This window comes from Apodemus sylvaticus, chromosome 9 (genome assembly GCF_947179515.1).
Source record: "Apodemus sylvaticus chromosome 9, mApoSyl1.1, whole genome shotgun sequence".
In the NCBI taxonomy this organism is placed as follows: Eukaryota; Metazoa; Chordata; class Mammalia; order Rodentia; family Muridae; genus Apodemus; species Apodemus sylvaticus.
In genome coordinates this window covers 108,972,670-108,989,846 of record NC_067480.1, presented here as the reverse complement: position 1 = coordinate 108,989,846, position 17,177 = coordinate 108,972,670, and the positions used below count along the sequence as shown (strand labels likewise).

The following is a 17,177-nucleotide window of genomic DNA, read 5'->3' as shown; positions in this document are numbered from 1 at the left end:
TCTGCACTGAAGCCATCTGGTCCCTTGCTTTTTTTGGTTGGGAGACTTTCTATGACCCCTTTTATTTCTTTAGGGGTTATGGGCCTGTTTAGATAATCTATTTGATCCTGATTTAATTTTGGTGTTTGGTATCTGTCTAGGAAATTGCCCATTTCCTCCAGATTCTCCAGTTGTGTTGAGTATAGGCTTTGGTAGTAAGATCTGATGATTTTTTTGAATTTTCTCAGTTTCTGTTGTTATATCTCCCTTTTCATTTCTAATTTTGTTAATCTGGATACTGTCTCTGTGCCCTTTGGTTAGTCTGGCTAAGGGTTTATCTATCTTGTTGATTTTCTCAAAGAACCAGCTCCTGGTTTTGTTGATTCTTTGTATGGTTCTCTTAGTTTCTACTTGAGTTATTTAAGTCCTGAGTTTGATGATTTCCTGCCTTCTACTCCTCCTGGGTGAATTTGCTTCTTTTTGCTCCAGGGCTTTCAGGTGTGTCATTAAGCTGCTAGTGTATGCTCTCTCTATTTTCTTTTTGGAGGCACTCAGGGCTATGAGTTTTCCTCTTAGCACTGCTTTCATTGTGTCCCATAGATTTGGATATGTTGTGTCTACATTTTCATTAAATTCTAAAAAGTCTTTGACTTCTTTCTTTATTTCTTCCTTGACCAAGGTATCATTGAGTAGAGTATTGTTCAGTTTCCATGTGTATGTGGGCTTTCTGTTGTTTTTGTTGCTATTGAAGACCACTTTTACTCCATAGTGATCTGATAGGAGGCATGGGATTATTTCGATCTTCTTATATTTGTTGAGGTCTGTCTTGTGACCAATTATATTGTCGATTTTGGAGAAGGTATCATGAGGTGCTGAGAAAAAGGTATATTCTTTTGCTTTAGGGTGAAATGTTCTATATATATCTGTTAAATCTAATTGGTCCAAAGCGTCAATTAGTTTCACTGTGTCCCTGTTTAGTTTCTGTTTTCCTGATCGGTCCATTGAGGAAAGTGCAGTGTTGAAGTCACCCACAATTATTGTGTTAGGTGCAATGTGTGCTTTGAGCTTTAGTAAAGTTTCTTTTATGAATGAGGGTGCCTTTGCATTTGGAGCATAGATGTTCAGGATTGAGAGTTCTTCTTGGTGTGTTCTTCCTTTGACCAGCAAGAAGTGTCCCTCAGTGTCTTTTTTGATGATTTTAGGTTGAAAGTCAATTTTATCTGATATTAGAATGGCTACTCCGGCTTGTTTCCTGAGACCATTTGCTTGTAAAATTGTCTTCCAGCCTTTTACTCTAAGGTAGTGTTTGTCTTTGACACTGAGGTGTGTTTCCTGTATGCAGCAAAATGTAGGATCCTGTTTATGTATCCAGTCCTTTAGTCTATGTCTTTTTATTGGGGAATTGAGACCATTGATGTTAAGAGATATCAAGGAATAGTGATTATTACTTCCTGTCATTTTTGATGTTATCTTTTATATTTGATTGGTTATCTTCTTTTGGGATTGATGAAAGAAGGTTACTATCTTGCATTTTCCAGGGTGAAGTTACCCTCCTGTGTTGGTGTTTTCCTCCTATTATCCTTCTGTGTAGGGCTGGGTTTGTGGTAAGATATTGGGTGAAGTTGGTTTTATCATGGAATATCTTAGTTTCTCCATCTATGGTGATTGGGAGGTTTGCTGGGTATAGTAGTTTTGGCTGGCATTTGTGTTCTCTTAGAGTCTGCATGAGATCTGCCCAGGATCTTCTAGCTTTCATAGTCTCTGATGAGAAGTCTGGTGTGATTCTGATAGGTCTTCCTTTATATGTTACTTGCCCTTTTTCTCTTACTGCCCTAAATATTCTTTCTTTGTTTATTACATGTGGGGTTTTGGTATTATTTAGTACATTTGATTATTTTGATTATTATTATCTGTTCTGGTCCAGTCTGTTTGGAGTTCTGTAGGTTTCTTGTATGTTCATAGGCATCTCTCTCTTTAGGTTAGGGAAGTTTTCTTCCATAATTTTGTTGAAGATATTTGCTGGCCCTTTAAGTTGTAAATCTTCACTCTCATCTATGCCTATAATTCTTAGGTTTGGCCTTCTCATTGTGTCCTGGCTTTCCTGGATGTTTTGGGTCACAAGCTTTTTGCAGTTTGCATTTTCTTTAACTGTTGAGTCCATGGTTTCTATGGTATCTTCAGCATATGAGATTCTTTCTTTTATCTCTTGTATTCTGTTGTTGATAGTTGCATCTATGGCCCCTGATTTCTTTCCAAGGTTTTCTATCTCCAAAGTTGTCTCCCTTTGAGATTTCTTAGTTGTTTCTACTTCTGATTTTTAGATCCTGGATGGTTTTGCTTAGCTCCTTCACTTGCTTGTTTGTGTTTTCCTGTAATTCTTTAAGAGATTTTTGTGTTTCCTCTTTCATGACCTCAGCCTGTTGACCAAAGTTCTCCTGTATTTCTTTAAGTGATTTTTGCGTTTCCTTCTTATTGGCTTCTGAATTCTCCTGAATTTCTTTCAATGATTTTTGTGTTTCCCTTGTAAGGGCTTCTAACTTTTGATCCATTTTCTCCTTAATTTCTTTAAGAGATGTATTTATATGCTTTATGTGATCCTGTAACAGCATCATGACCAGTGCTTTTAAATCCATATCTTGTTTTTCTGGAGTGTTGGTGTATCCAGGACATGCTGCTAATGGAGAATTGGGTTCAGATGCTGCCATATTGCCTTGATTTCTGTTAGTAACGTTCCTGCATTTGCCTTTTGCCATCTAGTTCTCACTGGTGTTAGTTGGTCTTGTCAATGCTGGACTCACCAGGGCAAGCTTCCTCTTTGCAGCTGGTCTCCAGGTGCACAGCTGACCTCCTGCACTGCCTGGATACTGGGTGCAGTGGCCCAGGCTGTTCCTGATCCAGAAAAGGAGGCCTGAAGGCTCCTACCAGAGGCCTCAGGGCTGGATCCTCTGCTCTTCAGGGCCTGACTCACCTAAGCAAGCTGCTTGCTCCCAGCTGGCCTCTGGGTGTACCCCAGGCCCCTTTTTAAATTTAAATTTCTTTTGTCAATGCAACCTCAACTCCATGGCTTGGGTCATGTGACCCAGGTGAGAGGCAAGCGCTCTACCACTGAGCTAAGTCCTGAACTGGAGCTTGCTTGCAAATATATAAAAACATAAAATTGTACCTGTCTGTGGGGTAACATGGGATATTTGATATGTGTGTAGGGAGTGTAATATTTAAGTCAGGTAAGAGGTATCTACTTCTAAAACATTTACCATCTCCTTATGGTGACATTTAAGATCTTTTTATTCACTTTTGGAAAGAGGAGGATGCACAGTAGGGATGGAATGAACACTAGGAATAAGTTGCACTGTGAAAACTTGTAAGCCGCCTGAGGGGCCGCATTGTGGGGCTTGGACCATCAGAGGGGAAAAAGCAGAAGGCGCTGGTGACTCAGCCCCAGTCTGCGTCTACGGAAGGGCAGCAGGTTGGGAGACAAGCTCGGCAGGCCAGAGTCACGCATTCTGAGCCTTCTAGCTCTGAGCTGCCTTTTGTGGGCCAGGGCTGGACCGACCAGGGCGATTCCAGATGCAAGCCATGCGTTTATTCTTCCCCTCTGTCTGCTTCAAGGTCTGTACCCTGGAGAGCAGCTTCGTAGGGGTAATAATTATAGTCCTGATTGCTAGTCCTTTCCTCCAGACATAAATTTATCAACATTTAAAAAAAACTTCATAAAAACCTTATTCTGTGAAATTCTTTAGATACTTTGAAACTCACTGGACAAAGCAGAAAAGGTTGTGCTATCAGGCTCTTAGAAAGTGGCTGGTTCCGAGGGTTTTCAACTCCTTTCCCATAGGAATTAAAAGATGAATTAATGCCTGTAAGGCGGCATAATGATGCAACAAATTAACATTATATTTCATAAGCTGCTTTAAATTTAACATACTTAAAATACATCACTTCTGCAGAAAGTTCTGTATTTTCTTTAAATATAGTTCCCATGTAGAGCTAAGTAGCTTTCATCTGCTGCAAATGTTCATTAATGCATTTATGTTTCATAATATTTGGACATTTTTATTCTGGCATTTTTTATTCCAGGACTTTCTGTTTTCTGCATAGTTAATCTATGGAAATTGAAGTTTACATCAGTCTTATATAGGCACGCAGAGGAGCTGTGGAAAGGCTTATCTCAGGGAGGCACCCCGGGAAGCCTCAGTTGGGAGACAGTCCTTCACGTGGCAGGACGAGCCTCCCTTGGGGGCTTTTCTGTCAGGTCACTCTGACTGGTCAGTCTTCATGGCAAGCGCCTGCAGTAAACTCCCCAAGTCTGGGGTCGGAGTGCCCACTAGTGCTTTGTAGAGATGTGGTCTGTACTGAGGACTTTCACCCATACAAAAACATTCCAAGGATACCGACGGAGGCGATCAGCTCATCATCAGCCTCCCCCTCCCTACACCCCTCAGCTCAGTCCTGCAGGGAAAGGAACATTGCTATCTTAGCGCAGAAAGGGCAGGGTCAGGGTGGGAGGCACAGGTCACTGTGGCTGACACCCGCATAATGTTCATGTACAGTGTGCGGTGAGCTCAGGCTTCAAGTGTAACTTTCAAAGACCTGTTTCCAAATGTGTGTCTACTAAGGAGAAAAATTGTAACCGCTGTATTCTAAAGCGGGACTTCTGTTTATGGCTACTTCTGCCACTTACCCCTGGTTCATGTTCTATGCCTTCTGCTGGGCGGCCACAGATGGGGCCTGTCTTACAGTCACTGAGGCAGCAGATAGCACTCCACCACATCAAGCTTGGGAATTCTTGCTCAGGTAACCCAACTCAGTAGTTAAAGATTAAACTATAGTAGGCAGAAGCACAGGCCAGTGTCTGTTCCAAGGCTTATATCCAGGGCCATGAACAGCTGCTTTCTTTGGGCATGAGGGCTAACAGGAATACACAGCGACATTTTAATTTCTAACTTACTAAACTCTTTAATGTATTAAGCACATGTGTGGGTGGATATATGGAATGTCTGTGTATGTGATTGTATATGCATGTTCAAGTGCATATGTGTTTGCACATGTGAGTACATACATATTCATGTGTGAGTGGATGTGCACCCATGTGTGTAAATATATGTGCATGTGTATGATCACATGTGCATGAGCGTAAAGCCCATTTATTTTGATTTTTGGTTTCAGACAGGGTTTCTCTTTTGTCCCAGAGCTTATGACATAGTTGAGGCTGGTTGGCTAATGGCCAGTTCTACAGACCTGCTCGTCTTTCAAGTGCTGGACTTATAAAGGTGTGTCTCCATGCATGCATTCTTAAAAATGTGGGTTCTGGGGACTACATCAAGTTCCTCATAGGTGTAAGCCTATGAGACAAGTACTTTGCTAAGTAATTTTCTCATTTTGTTCTTTGTTTTGTTGGCTGTTGTTGCTGCTGTTGTTACTGTTTTCAGACAAGGCCATGGATCTCTTAGGCTGGTCCTAAACTTGCTGGGCTGCAGAATAAGTATGGCCTTGAACTTCTGATTCTTTGGCCTCGGCCTCTAGAGTACTGGGATTACAGGCTTGAGCCACCATGCCTGGTTTCACGTGGTGTTGTGTCTGCTCTGCCCATGTCCCCGCAATCCATTCCCCACCACGCCCCAGCCTTGAGCTAACCAGGAGAATCACACTTTACCTCCAACATCAGCTGGGTGAATTCTTCGTTACTAAGGAATGAAGGCTTCCAGTCCTGCTGGATGTCACAGATTTCTGTTTGTGCTGAGACTTCTAAAAAAAAAAACACAAAATTAAAAACAAAAAGACTCAAAAACAGAAACAGAAGAAAAGTATACATAAAGCTTCATCTTCAAGGCACCTCAGGTCTGGAATTATTTTGTGTAAATCTTTAATTAAAGAAAGCAAGGGGCATGTTCTCTTTGATTTCCAAACTCTGAGGACTGTGGATATAATGGGCTGACCAACATTTTTGATGCTGCCACAGCCTTTAAGGAGGCTGTGAAGAAGAGACCATCCCATTGTGAGCAGAGGGAGAGCACAGACACCTGCCGTCACTGCCCAGGCTCTCCAGGCCAAAACTAGAGCAGCTAGAACCAGGCAGTGGCGCCCTCAAGGGAATGACCAACGATGGGCCTGGAAGCATCTTCTCAAGTTCCATGGTTAAAGCAAAGTAAAAGCACTTCAGGAATCTGGGATTCTCAAAATTCCAAGGTAGAGCTCACAGGTAGAGTGTGAGCCTCCTACCTGTGTGTGTCATCCTCGGTTCTATTCCCAACACTTCCAAGCAACAACAACACTAACAACAACAACAACAACAACATCATCAACAACAACTTCCAGAGATACCTTAGGCTTACAGTAAACAGGCCCACTGTTCCCTGCTGAGGGGAAGAATGAGGGGGGGGAGGAAAAGGGAGAGGGGGAATTCGGTCCCCACCCTCTCCATCATTACTGAGCAACAGCTGCTACAGAGATACTCATTGTTACCCTTAGAATCTCTTCTCCATGCAGTGCAGTCCTCACCCTGTTAGGGCCATGCTGGACGACCCTACTACGATACCCTGAGTTGCTTTCAAGATCCAAATTTACTTTTCTTAAATCTTTTGTGGTTGTCATTATGAATCTATAGTTTACCTGTTGTCTGTTACGATCATGACATTAAGATATCACTCACATTTGACAATCAAATAACCACTGGCCTCTGCAGGACTCTTAAAATAACCTTTCTGCACTTAGAAATTTTGTTTTATTATTAAATTACCTCGATATTACCATAAACACTGTTAACATGATAGCATATCTGTTTTTTCTTATCTATCCTCTATCTCTTTTAAAAATTTACTTGTTTATATGAATTCACTGTAGCTGTCTTCAGACACACCAGAAAGGGGCATCAGATCCCATTACAGATGGTTGTGAGCCACCATGGTTGCTGGGAATTAAACTTTTCTCTGGAAGAGCAGTTGGTGTTCTTAACCACTGAGCCATCTCTCCAGACCCTAGCCTTTATCTTAAATCAACATTTCCCCACCCATGTTAGGAAAAATGTAAGAATATGCCATTTATGCCTTAGAGAATAAAACTAAATCTGCTGAACAGCTTCCAGAAGAGAGCAAATCGTTCAGGCAGAGAACCTGCCCATTGTACTCGGAACAGATTTCAAGGCTTTCTCCCCAGCAGTCTTTATGTCCTAAGCCTTGAACCCAGGACCCCACACATGCCAGGCACACACTGCTGATAAGCAAGACTCCAAGCTATGCCCATGATTTTGCCATTCTCTCTCATGGAGAGGGCAGGGGGAGAGGGGAAGGGAGGGGAGGGGGAGAGAAAGGGAGAGGGAAGAGGGAGAGGAAGAAGAGGGAGGGAGTAAGGGAGGGGAGGGAGAGGGAGAGGTAAGGGGGGAGGGAGAGGGAGGGGGAGGGAGAGGCGAGGGGGGAGGGAGAGGCGAGGGGGAGGGAGAGGAGGGAGAGGGAGGGAGAAGGAGAGGGAGAGAGGGAGGGGAAGGGAGAGGGAGAGGTAAGGGGGCAGGGAGATGGAGGGGGAGGGAAAGGTAACCAGGGAGGGAGAGGTAAGGGGGGAGGGAGAGGAGGGAGAGAGAGAGAGAGGGGAAGGGGGGGAGGAAAAGGGAGAGGGGGAGGGAAAGGTAATGGGGGAGGGAGAAGAGGGACAGGGAAGGGGAGGGAGAGAGGGAGAGGGAGAGGGAGGGGAAGGTGGAAGAAGAGGGAAAGGGAAAGGGAAGGGGAGGGGGAGGAGGAGGGAGAGAGAGGGAGAGGGAGAGGGAGAGGGAAGGGAAGGGAAGGGTGAGGGTGAGGGGGAGGAGGAGGGGGAGGGAAAGGGAGGGAGAGGGAGAGGGAGGGGAAGGGTGAGGGTGAGGGAAAAGGAGAGGGAGGGTGAGGGAAAGGGAGAGGGGAGGGGGAGGAGGAGGGAGAGGGACAGGAAGGAGGAGGGGGAGGTGGAGGGAGAGGGAAAGGGAGAGAGAATCCTCTATTTGAATGAATCTGATGGACTCACTGGTTACCCACAAAGAAAGGATGTGAAGCACCACATTATGCACGAGACTAGATCTGACTCATCCCCTCACTACCGGTGCCCCTCAGGCTCTTCAGGGAAGAGTCTGAAAGAATGGTTGCTGTTATTGTTAGACAAAACCACACTGTCTGACATTTATTTTAACTGTCTTAGTTACGGGTTTCTGTTGCTGTGACGAAACACCATCACCAAAGAGCAAGCTGGGGAGGAAAGGGTTAATTCTGCTCATGTTTCCACATCACTGTTCATCTTTGAAGGTCAGGACAGGAACTCAAGCAGGGCAGGAACCTGGAGGCAGGAGCTGGTGCGGACGCCATGGAGGGGGCTGCTCACTAGCTCACTTCCCGTGGCTTACTCAGCCTGCTTCCTTCTAGGACCCAGGACCGCCAGCCTGGGCATTGCACCACCCACCATGGGCTGGGCCTCACCCATTGGTCACTAATTGAGAAAATGCCTTACAGTCAGATCTCATAGAGGCATTTTCTCTACGAGGTTCCCTGAGTGATTGATGAGGGAGGGGTCAGACCCCTGTGGGTGGTTCCTTCCCTGGGTTCTTTAAGAAATTGGGCTGAGCTCTTATCCAGCCTTCCTTCAGTGATGAGCAACATTGTGGAAATGTCAAACTTTTCTTGCCTGACTTGCTTTTCCGTGATGGTGTTTCTTCACAGCCAACAGAAACTCTCACCAGTGAGGTTCTGGCCTTACGAGCACAAGGGCCAGAGTTTTACCTTCAGAATTCACACACACACACACACACACACACACACACACACACACACACACAACTGGACATGGCAGTGTGTGTTTGTAATCTCAGTTCTGGGGAGCCAGGCCCAGAGCCATCCTCAGGGGCTTGGAAGCCATCCTAGCTTCCTTGACAAGTTCCAGGCCACTGAGGGACTCTGTCTGCAAAAAATATGCAAAGAATCTGAATAAAGAGACCTGGGATTGTTCTCTGGTCTATATATGATGCACACACATGCATACACACATGTATGCCTGCACATGTATGCACACATGCATAAGTGCATACACAGACAAATTAGGACTCTTTTTTTTTTTTTTTGGCCCTGACATGAGCAGACTCTGGCATGCTTTGGGGGAGCCACTCCCAAAGATTCTGGCATATTTATCCATGGAGTGGATTTGTCCCAGCTCCTTGGGTGCTTCTCACGGGCAGCCAAGGCTGAGGAGCAATGGTCTGAGTGGATACACTACCTCAGAGCTGCAGTGCAGCCATGACAGACGACTGTCCAGGAGCCCCAGGCATTATGCCTCGGAAAGAACAACAGAAGGTGACTTAAGAGCAGGGCTCTCTATAGATAGGCTGCTGGGTTTAAAGTCCATGTCTTCCTGGCTGATTCAGGTCAATGAATTAACCTTGCAAACTTCTATGCCACGGGACTCTGAATAAGGTGCTGTTGTGAAGTCTAGAGACACTGAGAGAAGGGTGGCTTTCTGGGAACCTTGCATAAACGCAGAAAGAAGCTCACCATTCCGCTCTGTTGCCTGCACTTGTGGGGTTCACCTGTTCCTGGGAAACCTGGCTGTACTGGTGTTTTTTCCCATCTTTTGGCGCGAGCACACTATTTCTGCGTGGCATTCGAAGTGGAGCTTTCCCCTTTCTTCCAAATGAGGCTTCTCAGAAGCAAGCCTGTGTGAGGGCAGATACTCTGACTGACTGTAGGTGGGTGGGTCTGGCAGGCAGGCAGGCTGGTAAAAAGGGAAGGCCGGAGAGGTGCTCCTGGTGTTAGGAAGTGGCTGTACTGCAGATCTGGCCTTCCTGGGCCAGATTAGAGAATTTGGGAACCCCACAGTGGCCAGAGAATAGCATAAGCGTCAGGCCAATGAACTCGATCCCAGCCGCTCTATCTAACAGCTGTTCTTGCTTCTGTGGCACTGACCTAGTTTGAGTAATTTGCACAAAATATCTTGGCAATCAAACCAACCTGCTATTTCACTTGGCTAAAATGTTACTTAGGAAATAGAAGCACTCTGATTAAATGATCAGGGTGATGGCTATTGCAACTCCACTTGTGTGGTCTTTTCCAGACTCTTTTTTTTTTCCTTTAAAGATTTAGTTATTTATTTTATGTATATGAGTACACTGTTGCTGTCTTCAGACACGCCAGAAGAGGGCATCATATCCCATTACAGATGGTTATGGGCCACCATGTGGTTGCTGGGAATTGAACTCTGAACCTCTGGAAGAGCAGTCAGTGCTCTTAATCACTGAGCCATCTCTCTAGCCCTTACTCAGACTCTTAACCAAAGCAATGAATACATTCCTTACCCTCTCCATAGCATCTGCAAGTTAAAAGACAGTTTGTCACCCAGTTCTCAAAGAACTAATGAAAGAATAACATGTAAAAAAATGTAAAATAGAAGGACACTTTCCCAAGTCCCCGTGATGCTCTCTGCCATTATGCTATCTTGTCGAGGGACATGTTTAGAGAAAAGCTGTCCTAGAGGATTCTCAGAGCTATAATTACATCCTCAGTGATTGGGACTCCCCTGATTTTATTCTGTTTGATGTCATAGTTATGGCAAAAAGGATCTCTGCTCTCAACTGTTGTTCTCTGGCTTTTTATTATTTATTTCTTTTTGCCGTGGTTGCTCTGGAGACTCTTCAAAGTGAGTTCCACTGTAGGCATGCGATCTACATACAGAGGGAAAAGCACGAAAGGGAGGACGCTCTGAGGAAGATGTGAGGTCCTGAATGGCGTCACGTGGTGATGTCAAGTGACAGGACAGTATCTGCCAGTGACAGGGGAGGGGGGACCATGAATGAACTGCATGATTCCAATTGACTAAGGTCCCCAAGGACAGACACAGCTTCAAGTGTGCAATCAGAACAGATGTCACAGTTGGGGAAAGACAGAGAGGGGCAGGTCCTGGATGAGTTCCAGGGGTTTATGACAAAGACAAACTCATGGCAAATGCTACTGGAGCAGGCTGTGGGCCACCCGTGCAGGCTGTGGGCTCTTGAGGAGCATTTTGGAATATGACTATCTTCTCCCCAACCTGCTAGGCATAGGGATTTGGGGGCAGGTCTAGAGCCTCTGGAGGAGAGCCCATGAGGGTGGGTGTCCTTGCTGAAGACAGGTTCATGGGAATTGCCTGCCTGATAGACTCATCACCTGTGGGAAGGGTAGGGTGGGCAGAGACGGCAAGAAGAGCAGCCTTTACCGTTGTGTTTCTGCAGGAATCCGATGACCTTCTCCAGCACAGTGGTTTTGTCCATTTTCCGAGTGTTCCCTGGGAGCATGGAGCTAAGCTCTTTGATGAGAACATTGAACTGGTCCCGACGCTTCTTCTCAGACTTGTTTCGAGAGGCTCTGGAAATACACAAGGCACAGGTCACTAGAACACTCCACCTCTCGAAGGCTTTTGCGACAACAGAGGTGCTTCTCTCTCAGAGCGTGTTCTACGGAGAGCACAGGAACAAAACATGTCTCTCATGGAGGTAATGTTGGCCACATTTCTGAGTTGAGTAATGGGCAAGAAGCATGTTTTGCTAGACTTTTGGCCACAGAGACAGACAGCATTAATAATAAGCAAGGTCTGACTCACTAAACCTTACATAGCTTAGCGGCAGTGCTAGACACAGACGCTCTAACTTTGTAGAGCTTTAACTTCCAGGGAGAACATTGCATGCTGTCTACCTAGCTTTATCCTCAGAGCCCCTGGTGAGGAGGTTCCGACCCTATTTCCTCCAGCCCAGAGCATCCAGCCTCATGCCACTCTTGAGTATGACTGGGGTTCCTAGCTGCATCACCCACTCATGCAAATCTCTTGCCCCAAGAACCATCATCCTGTGAGAGAGGTGACAATGTCTTAGCACAGCCTGTGAACTGTGCAGATCCAGGGTGACATATGACAGACACCGACACTGTCCTATTTGTCAAGCAGCTGTGAGCACGGAAAACAGAACACTCATTATTCAGCACAACACAGGAGGAACTCAGAGGCACCTCACTAAGTCGAAGACACCAGTGTGCTACAGCTAGGTACGGTGTGTGACCCCCAACTATATGACATTCTGGAAAAGGAGAAGCTACAGAAGTGGTAAAGCGACCATGGCTCACCATGGCTCATAGCAAGGGATGCATGGGCACTGCACAAAGAGCATTGAGGGCAGTGACGTCACGGGGGCCCAGTCCAGCATGGCAGGCACATGCCACATCCTTCTGCCATGGGCAGTACCAAGAGGGAACCATAATATAAACCAGAGGAGATCTTGACATGCCAACGAGTCTCAACAACTGTAACAGGTGTGTCGCTTAACAGGGCATGTACAGCAAGGGGATCTGTGTGGACGGTGGGACAGGAGCTATAAGGGAAATCTTTACATCTCCCACTCATGTCTTCTGTGGTCCTTAAATTGCTCTCCGAGACAAAGCCTACTTTCACAAGGACACTCTAACCTGGCTGTTTGTAGAAGAGATGAAAGCTACGCTGCTCGGGTTGAGACCTCTGAGGATCCCCAGGCTTTGAAGGGATTAGAACAGGGGATCTGGGCTTTGGTGCTGTCCTAACAGTAGGAATAAAGAACATGTGGTAGAGAGATCCACTCCCCAAATTCTCAGGAAGCAGCACGACCATGGAGCTTCTCAATCCCTGGTGGTATGCCCGAGTCCCTTCATCAGCAATCAACTGTGGCACTAGAGTGATGGCGGAGCACTTCAGAGCACTGGCTCTTCTTTCCCTTGGTCCAGTTTTGATTCCCAGCACCTGCACAGCAACTTACAACCAGTTTCACGACTGGGACTCCAGTCCCAGGAGATCTGATACCCTCTCCTGGCCTCTGTGGGTACCAGGAACATTAGCAGTGCATAGTGCACAGTGCATGTGTGAAAAATAGCCACGCACATAAAAAGAATGGAAAACTCCCAGCAACCTATTCTGAGGTGATCCATGGCCAGGAAAGCTGTCCCACCCTTCCCAAGTATACCCATGATGAACTTGTTACAGAGAGCCAGCTGATGGGAACAGAAACCACATACACATGGTCTGCCTGCTGGTCCAGGTACCCCAGCACCGGGGAAGTCAGTTTCTAGGCCACTGATGGGTCAGTGTGTGGTCAGGACAAAAGCCTCTGGTGGGCCGTGGCTCACCTCTCTTGGGGTAGGTACTCAACTGTACAGGCTATCAGTACCAACGTCCCCCAAAGAGCCCCCCAGAAACATAAGAACACACCCTAAATAGTCACCAGCACAGTTGTAGTGACTCTGTTTTAAGTATCTACATCACTTCAACACCCACTTATAGTGCAGTTGCCCTGTCTGTCTCCGGTTGGGCGATTTCCTGACCATATCTTAGCAGTTCTCTGAAGCTCATCCCAACGGCACCATCTCCTTGGCTTCTGGAAGAGACTTTTTGTTCTTCCAACACCTCCTTCCTTCTCTCCTGTTTTTGGGTTTGGGATTAAGGGGTTCCCGTAAAGGTCTCGTCTCTGAACAGGCTACACTTTTCTTCTTGTCACAGATGAGATGTATGTGGAGGCTCTTCGTTGCTAGCTCGGGGTAAAAGGCCCAGTGTTCAAATGCATGAGAGAGAAAAAAAAGAAGGCTTCCACTTTCTTCCTGGCTGACTCTGTATTATAAATCATTTTTAGCCTAGATTTTTAAAGAGTGACACACAACCTCCTCAGCCAAAAAAAGCTCTGCTCTCGTCCTAGTTTGCCGTTATAAATTATTTGCGAGCTGATAACACCCGGCTTGTTATTGCTCTGCTCTTGTCTTCAACGGGTTTAATGACGAGGAACACGGCCCGGCGAAGGATCCGATAGAGGCTCTCATCATTAGTGACAGAACACAAGCTTGCTTCCGTTGGCCTCCACCTGGGATGCGCTGCGGTGCACGCTGGAAATCGGTCAATGTCAGCTGGACGTGCGGTTCTGAGGCAAGAGGAGGCCAAGAACCTGGGGTGACCTTGTTTTCAGTAACGAGCACAGCTCATGCTAAGGATCCGGAACGGGTCGGATGACACCGGGACACTTGGCCTCTGGGGTTTTGAAAGGCATCATCTGCATGCCATGAAAGACATCCACTTAAAGCACGCCGTTTGGTGAATTTTTGTAATTGTTGACTGTCACCAACTCGAGAGAGACAACAGCTTCGTCTTAGGGGGATTTCTCCAAGCCTCTTGTTTTTGTTTTCTCCCCAATACAGCCACTTGGTTGGGCATTTCTCGAATTTCCCATAAATGGAATTGTAAGAGTCTTGGACCTTCATTTAGCACGGCTTTCGAGACGTCACCATATTGGCACACAGATTGACAGTTGCACCTTCTGCTCATGGGTATTCTATCATATAGATATGTCACGTTTAGGCTATCTCCAGTTTGGGTGAATTACGAATCGGGAGTAAAGAGGTGGCTCAGTGAGGGAAGGCACTGTGATCCCAGGAGTGGGGATTTTGACTCCCACAAGTTGGCCCCCAGCCTCCACACATGTGCAGACTCACACAAAATGCTTCAATAACACATGCAGTATGCCTTAGGGATTTACTGTTATGAACAGACACCGTGACCAAGGCAACTCTTATCAGGACAACATTTAATTGGACCTGGCTTACAGGTTCAGAGGTTCAGTCTGTTATCCTCAAGGTGGGAACCCAGCAGCATCAAGGCAGGCATAGTGCAGGCAGAGCTGAGAGTTCTACGTCTTCATCTGAAGGTGGCTAGGAGAAGACTCACTCCAGGCAGCTAGGATGAGGGTATTAAAGCCCACATCCACAGTGACACACCTACTCCAACAAGACCATACCTTCTAATAGTGCCACTCCCTGGGCCAAGCATCTACAAACCATCACACAATAATAATAAAGTAATAATCAAAGAACACTATCCAGGCACAGCAGTGCGCACCTGGAATGCTGGTACTCAGGATGTTCAGATGAGACAGCCTGGGGTCATAGCAAGAAGCTGTCTCAAAACACCAAAACAAAGTAAGCTCAGACAGAGAGACAAGCAGGCAAGCAGAAGACAAGCCAACACACACACACACACACACACACACACATGTCCACTAGCTCTAGCCCCTCTCCAATGTAGCAGAAATAACAACAGAGTCTAAATAATACACTCTGATCATCCGTATACAAAACTTTAGGATTCATTTTCTTGGGCAAATGCAGAGGCACCAAACTGCTGAGTCATTTGGTAGGCACGTGTTAACTGAGACACCTTAGTATTGCCATGTGAAGTTGGCTCCAGCTGTTTTCCATCTCTGTCAGGAACAGATGAGATTCCCACTTGCCACAGCCTTTGCCCACACTTGGGAGTGTCAAGTTTCTACCACTGTTGTATGATTTGCTCACGGCTTGTGCTTGCCTTTTCCTGGTGACTGGTGACACTGAACATCTTTTGGTATGCTTTATACCATTCTTTATATCTTTATATGTATCTTTTTCAGGAGGGCATCTATTCAATTCTGCCTTTATAAACAATTGTGGCACCTTACTGAGAGAGGCGGGGGAGAGGAAGACAGAGAGAGAGAGACAGACAGACAGAGGCAGACAGCGGGTAGGAGGATACAGCACGTCTCTGTGTTAATACAAACCCTTAGGAACCACAGTCTTTGATTTTTGCCTGGATACCTTTTGTGAAATATCCACCCTTGGACATCTTAGGGAGTTTGAGTGTGGCCACCTAGGCTTTATCTGAAGGGTACTCACTACTTAGGAGGGGCTATGTAGCTCCTACATACAGTTGCATGCTGCAGAATGTTTCCATTTACAACAAATGACACACACAACATCTGGCACGTAAGATTTTAATAGAGTAGGAAAATTGCGGCTGCCTGTTGATCTTACATCACAGTTCAATGCATTATGACAACACTGGTGTTGACACACCTATCATGCACTGGTGTTAACATACCTACTGTGCACACAGTCATCTACAAGCACAGCACACATATAACCATGGGTAGGAACTAATATTGGTGAAAACCATAGCTGGCGATGTCACTGGTTTGTGTAGTCACTGCATTTTAAATCATCATGGAGGCATATACCCCAACTCCTGAAAGTGTGTTGATGGAAAACCCTGTATGTGTTATGTCAGTAGCAACAGCTTCACACTCTGTTTCTTGATGACATCATTTTCTCTTGTGCTTAATTCAAACTCATGTTGTTTTTTGTAGTCCCAAGAGTAGTAAATATGACACACACACACACACACACACACACACAAACACACAGAAATATACACACAGATACACACAGACATACACACACAGAGACACACAGACAGACACAAACACACAGACATACACACACAGAGACATACAGACAGACACAAACACACAGACACACACACACAGAGACACACAGACAGACACAAACACACAGATATACACACATACTCACACAGATAGACATAGACACTTACACAGACACACACACATAGACACATACACAGACACACAGAAATATATACAGACACACATGTATACACAGACACACACAGATACATACAGACACAGACACAGATACACAGAAAGACAGACAGGCAGACAAACACACACCCACATACCCTCACACTACAATAGCCTGGGTGTGCAGTAGGACATGTCATCTGAGTTTGAATGGTAGAGTCTGTGATGCTTGCAGAGACAGGAATCACCATATAATTTATTTCTCAGAGCGTGTTTCTGTCAGTAAGTGTCAGCTGCGTTTCTCATCCTTGAGGTGGTCCCATGAGGTAGGAAGGTCTTATTTCATTTCAAGGTGAAGAAGCCAAAGAACCGAGAGAGACTGTGTAACTTATCACCATCACTCACTGGGACACTGGCAATGCAGGCTGGCTTAGGCACCACTTTGGGCCCTTGCTGTAGCTTCCCCAAATCATGTGGCATCATCTTCTAAGAAGCCACATACCCAGTATTCTGGGAGCCCAGACCTGAGAGTGACTAATGCTGATGGCTTAATTTTCATTCATACCACAGGAATGATACACACGCCCTATAGAAAACAGCATCTCACAAGTCTGTTCCTCTTAGAGACATCATGGAAATGGAGAGCAGAGGTAGATGCCAGCCCCAGTTCCTCAAGGAGTGGCCTTTCCATCGCTGTGGTCGCTGGGATTGGTGTTATTATTCAACTGGCATTTCCATGTTCTCCTTCAAACTGTTAGGATCACCTTTCCCTCTCTGGATGTCAGTCACGCTTTGACTCCTTGGACGTGAA

General features: G+C 45.9%; 1 protein-coding gene across 2 annotated transcripts in view; it reads right to left on the bottom strand.

Moving 5' to 3' along the window:
• Window positions 1-17,177, bottom strand: part of Npas2 (neuronal PAS domain protein 2) — a 184,506-nt gene that overhangs the window by 66,191 nt on the left and 101,138 nt on the right. For both annotated transcript variants that reach the window (XM_052193327.1, XM_052193328.1), the window contains exons 3-4: window positions 11,173-11,321; window positions 5,633-5,724 (exon numbers count right to left, since the gene is read on the bottom strand). In XM_052193327.1, coding sequence (XP_052049287.1) covers window positions 5,633-5,724; window positions 11,173-11,321 — 241 coding nt within the window. The remainder of the gene's footprint in view (window positions 1-5,632; window positions 5,725-11,172; window positions 11,322-17,177) is intronic.